This window comes from Apium graveolens, unplaced genomic scaffold, assembly GCF_009905375.1.
Source record: "Apium graveolens cultivar Ventura unplaced genomic scaffold, ASM990537v1 ctg2955, whole genome shotgun sequence".
In the NCBI taxonomy this organism is placed as follows: Eukaryota; Viridiplantae; Streptophyta; class Magnoliopsida; order Apiales; family Apiaceae; genus Apium; species Apium graveolens.
Genome location: NW_027417869.1, coordinates 12,929 through 18,938, shown reverse-complemented (window position 1 = coordinate 18,938; position 6,010 = coordinate 12,929). Strand labels below are relative to the sequence as shown.

At 31.6% G+C, this 6,010-nt stretch overlaps 1 protein-coding gene across 1 annotated transcript; it reads right to left on the bottom strand.

Annotated features, from left to right (window-relative positions):
* Positions 1-633, bottom strand: LOC141700811 (uncharacterized). The gene has a single exon (XM_074504492.1). It carries the CDS (start codon positions 631-633, stop codon positions 1-3), a length of 633 nt encoding a protein of 210 aa, XP_074360593.1.
* Positions 634-6,010: the final 5,377 nt, after the last annotated feature.

The following is a 6,010-nucleotide window of genomic DNA, read 5'->3' as shown; positions in this document are numbered from 1 at the left end:
CTAGCCCCTCTCGACTATTAAAGCCTTGTTCAACACCATCTTGTAGCTGTTTAGCTCAAAAGCAGCCACATGCCTCTTAATCTCATTACGTAATCCTTCCTCAAATCTACGTGCCCTACTAATCTCGCCCGCCACCAAAGTTGGCATATACTTAGCCAAACGGGCGAATTCAGCCTCATATTCCGAGACAGTTTGCTTTTCTCCTTGTTCCAACCTTATAAAATCGCACTCCAACTTAGCTCGTACCGTCCTGGGAAAATACTTCTCCTTAAATGACTCCTTAAAAGTTTCCCAAGTGTATGCTCTGGAAGCCTCTTCTTCATTATTTTCACTGCATCTTTTCTCTATTAGCCACCAGTCGTAAGCACTTCCTTGGAGTTGGTAGCTTGCCAAATTAAACTTCTGCTCGTCCGTACTTCCTAGTAACTCAAAAATCTTCTCCATCTCTTGTAGCCACTTATCCACTTCTGAAGGATTTGTAGATCCTTCAAAAACTGGAGGAGTTAGCCTCTTAAATTCAGATATCAAACTCCTAGGTCCATTTTGCTGGTTCCCTACCAATGTCGCCAATGTGTCTGCCAATTGAGTCATCATGTGCGCACCTTCATCAGTGTTACTTCTATGACGAGGCATGATTCCTACATAATTTATTCACTGCTCAATCTTGGAATAACTATATAATATACACGATTTATGTACACATATATATAAATTAAAACATATCTTATTAATAGAAACCTCAAAATGGTACAAGTTTTTTTTTAACCATAGAAATTCAAAACGACAGTCATCTTTATTATAGATGATTTCCAATAGATATTACTTAAGATTCACTAACAAGGACACTAATCAGATGAGTAGTTATCTGAAGGGGAGGAACTTGCTGATGGTGGATACTCATAATAACCTCCTTCCCTCAAAACATTCCCTATCACTGCAACATTCCTTCTCACTTCTACCTGGACCTGTTTTGTGAAACTATTAACGTACTTTTATCCCTCTTACTAACATATCTACCCCTCAATGAAGAATTCCGAAATCTTTCACATCCTCCTAACACATTTTATCGCAATACTAATAGTGGGTGTTCTGCTCTCTCTACTTTCAAGTGTGCCTCCTCCAAATCAGCTCGGAGACTTTCTATCTCCATTTCAAGGTCAGTCTTTTTAGAATGCTCATTAATGGTCTCTCCGGGATTTTCGTGAATTGATTCCTCACTATCAGAAGCATGTTCAAAGTTGTTGACAGAATCATCACTATCTGAGCTAGGGTCATAGTTTGACGATGGTAGTGGTGAACTATCAATGGGATCCTCGATGTCAGACATTTCGACCTCAACATATTCATCTGCCATCTACAAAATTCTAAGTCAATAAATTAATTAGTATCTTTAAAATATACGTAGCAAAATTCATAACTCAAGCAGTCTACAGGAAGCTAACCTAAGCTCTGAATACCAGCTGTAATACCCAACTTTTTATACAACAACTATACTTAGATATCAAACTTTATTCATACTTAAAACAAGTCTCACATAAGCAAATAAGATTCTGAAATCCAACTCAGAAATAGTATCATATAGCTGAAATAAAGACAAATACAGAGAGACGCAGCTCTAAGATAAGACACTATCACTAAAATATTATTACAATAAGCTGAAGCCAAATGCATTTCCTTGTCCATTCCAGAAGTTTAGCACGTGAAAATTTGTAAGTCATGAGCGAAACAGCCCAGCAAGAAAACAATTCGACACTAGTGGACCAAGGAGTTCATGATTTTTATATAGCCAAAATCATTGCTCAAAATCAAAAGTTTACATATAACATATATAAATTCCACAGTTCAACAAGGTCACAAATACCTGGTGACACAGGATCATAGGTTCACAACTGTCAATAATGTGCCCCTTACTAAGGTATCATAAATTGTGCAATGCACGCCCTAGTAAGGTATCAAAATCTAGTTCCGAAACTATACACAATTACTAAATGTTTCATAGGTCAGAGCTCACTCGGAATTCTTATGTCTAAAACAATTACTTGATCCATAGTTGTTAAAATAAAAGCAGTACAAAAATATTTAACAGATTTCAAAATAAAAATAAAAGTATGAAGAGTTAACTTAACTTGACACTGACAACCACTTTAACAATTTTTCACTTCACGCAGAGAAATCCAACCTATGTAGTTATTATTAAAAACAAACCTAATTAATTATCCTAATACACTCTAATACACAAACCAGGCAAAAGATAATATATATATATATATATATATAAATTATATATACACAAAAAAGGACTCTAAAACAAAAACCAGGCAAAAGATAATATATATAAAATTATATTACACAAAATAAGGACTCTAAAACAAAAACCATGCAATAAAAATAACATATACAGAGAGCTGCAATACAAAATCAGCCAACATTATAAAATAACATGTGTTGGAATATAAAACCAGGCAACAAGATAATATAAAAAAACTAAATATAATGAAATATTATACTAACATGAATTTACTAAATGAGTTTTTAAAAATTATACAAGTCAATTAATACTATTACTACCATTTTCTAAAAACACACATAAGTAAAAAAAAAATTAAATAAATAAACATGTATGTACATATACTAATGAAATATAATTAATAATTTCTGGAATGAATAAATGATTGATCAATTTATAAAATATAACTAACAAAAACAGAGACTTATAAAAGAGAATAAAATCATCACATATGTCATTAACATAATAATAAAAACAATAATAATATCTCATAAAATAAATAAACAGTTACATATTAACAATCTTTTATAAAAATAATACACATAATTAACTATTTTTCACATTTATCACTTAACAACATAATTTAACAAAATCATATAAAAGGAGTTAACCAGAAATATCATGTACATAATATTTCTTTTCACAAATCATTCTCTTTTAAATTAAAGACTACTTTTAAACAGAGGATTAAGTATTTAACAAAATATCAATGTATAATAAAATATATAAATCACACATATATTAAGTATTAAAAATAACTTGACCATTACATAAATGAATACATGACAACAATGAGTAACCTAAAACACACAGTTCAAAAGAAAATCTAGACAAAAGAAAAGTACATGAGAAAGAAGAGAGTTGTGCAAGAAACAAATGAACTAAATTACATCTATTTATTTACAAAGCTAACTTACTGTACTCCTAAGTTCCTAAGTTAATGTCACCCTCCACTATTTTCAAAACTAACTCATATCTGTATTTTTAATGTTTAACTCATATCTTATCTATTAGTAACAGGTTTTGACCAAGTAAAGAAAAACTAAACTTTTCAAATTATGTACATTTTTTCTTTTCTTTTTTTTAAAACAAAGCACATTAACATTTTTACTACTTGTATATATTAAATCACTAGACTTACATAAACATATATTTTATTAAAAACAACTGGTTTTTACAGACTCTATTAGCGGCTCTAAACACCTTGTTTTCATCTGACATTTTTATGGTAGCTAGGTCTCTGATTCAACTAAGTCTCCACCTAATTTCACCGTAACAAACCTATTTATGAATTTATTAAAAATTTGGAGGCGTACAGAGTTTCTGTGGAGTAGAGCTGCCAAGATGTTGTTATGTGTTTTTATATGTTTAATTGTTTAAAAAACTTTTGTTTGCACTTGATATTAAATGAGAATGAATATATTTGGTAAATGGTTGATTTCAATTATTATAACTTTAGTAAGGTATAAGCACACATCATTATTACTTGAGTGGTTATGTACTTATGAGTATATATAGGGATGTGTTTGAGATGACTTATGTGATTGATTAGTTTTAACGTTGTTCTTTTGATTTTGTCCGTGTTTATGTTTAGCTGGGTCCAGTATTAATTTCAGAATTGTAAATATTCTGGTAAGGTTTATGTGTCTTTTTCTAGGCCCTATGTTACTACCTTAAACATGACATTTGTTCGTGAAATCTTTATAGTAGATTGGAGTAATGTTCATGTGTGTTTCATAAAAATTTCATGTAAAAGCAATAAATTTCCAATTTAAAAAATCACAGAGTGAGGACTATTTGAACCATTGTCTACTTTCTTTCTTTATTAGTGCATAGTATAATTTTATATTTGCCTAATTGTATATAACTGATAAATGAATTCTTGTCGTGATGGTAGCTATCTCACATGAAGCCCATGTTTACACTTGATGCTCTAAAAGGCCCTCTTAAGCGTGGATTGGACACTTATCATGCCAAGTATATTATGACCAGCTCTGTTGAGCCCATTTATCACGTTTTGTTTGGTGGTATGATCTTCTCTTATCTTTTTGCTCTTCCCGAGGAGCGTAGGCATCTTGAGCATCAGCAGCACGCCAAGGAAGGCGGCCATTGATTGCTCGATTCAGGTATGGGTTGAGTGGTTTTTATTTGGGGTTTTTGTTTTTTTTTGTTTCGAGATTGGATTATGATGTAAACTTATTGATTTGATATGATTCTGTTTTTTATTGTGTTTTACGAGTGTATTGTTGTGTAGAGTGTAGGAGTTGATAAGGGTATAATTTGGGGGAGGAAACCTGATTTTTTTGATGTGTCTGTGATTGCGGGTTTTTAAAGTTTGATTTGTTTCATTTATTTATAATTTGTGTTTCTGGTGCTATTTTTGGTTGTGTTTTGTGATTGGATTGAGATGTGTACACTGTCCGAGTTGATAAGGGTATAATTTGGGAAGAAAGGGAAAACCGAATTAATTTTCTGTTGTTGTAATTCCTTGTTTGATGTGTAGGATAATGTTACAATGTTGGTTGGTTTGGTGGGATGAACTGCAGTGAAATTAGGGAAAATGCAGAAATGATATTTTTTTAATGAGTTTATGAAGGAAATGAGTAGGAAGGAGGAATGATAAATGTTATGTATTGGGTACTTGGTCATTTGTGTTTGTATTTGTTTTTGGTTGTGTTTTGAGATTGGATTCTAATGTGTCGAATGTAGGAGTTGATAAGGGTAGATTCGGGGGGAGGAAACCCGATTAATATGATGTGATTGTGATTGTGGATTTGTTGAAGTATGATTTATCACATTTCTTTTGATTTGTATTGCTGGTATTGGTTTAGGTTGTGTTTTGTGAGTTGATTGAGTTATGTAGAATTTAGGAGTTGATTAGGTTAGATAGAATTGGAGAGGAAAACCTGAATAATTTTCTGTTCATGTAGTTTTCTGTGTAGGATAAAGTTAGCCACTTCGAATTGATGGTTGGTTTGGTGGGAAGAAATTGATTGAAACCGGGAAAATGCAGGAAATGATTTTTGTGAAGGAAATGAGTAGGAAGGAGGAATGATATATGTTATGTATTGAGTACCTGGTCATTATTATTTGTTTTTGTTTGCATTTTGATATGTGTTTCGTGTTGGTTTAAGCTTGCTTTGAATTGTTTGGTTGATGTAGACTACAAAGTTAGCCACTTTAAATTCATGGTTCGTTTGGTTGTAAGAAGTGTAATAAGATAGTAATGAAATGAAAATGTGTTAACAAAATTGAATGTGGATGTGAGAGGGAATAAAATGAAATGAAAATTGGTCCATGTTTTTTATTAATCTCAACTGTTAAGAGCAAGTTTCTTTAATATGGTTCCAATTTTAAGGCTTAGCTGAGCATTTTTCCTTTTCTGTCCTAACATCAACTTGTTTACAATTGCTGTTACTGTTTTCAATACTGCCATCAATCATGAGTTTTACATCTGTACCGTTGAATCATCAAAAATATTATTTAAAAAAATTATATGGTTCGTCGCGAACAAATCTGATTTGTAGGAGTTGGACCTTTCCTAGATTTTTCTAATCTTGTAATTTTTTCATATGACTAAATTGATATATTTTAACATATGTACGGTTGTATCGTTGAAAAAATCTTTTAAAAAAATTATCTAGTTAATCGGGAGCAAATTATGTGTTTTGGGAGTTACACTTATCCTAGAACTTTGAATTCCTCAAATACATGATGAATTTA

Excerpts from the sequence above, each read along its gene's own strand:
- LOC141700811 (XM_074504492.1), bottom strand. The coding sequence starts at position 633 with ATGCCTCGTCATAGAAGTAACACTGATGAAGGTGCGCACATGATGACT.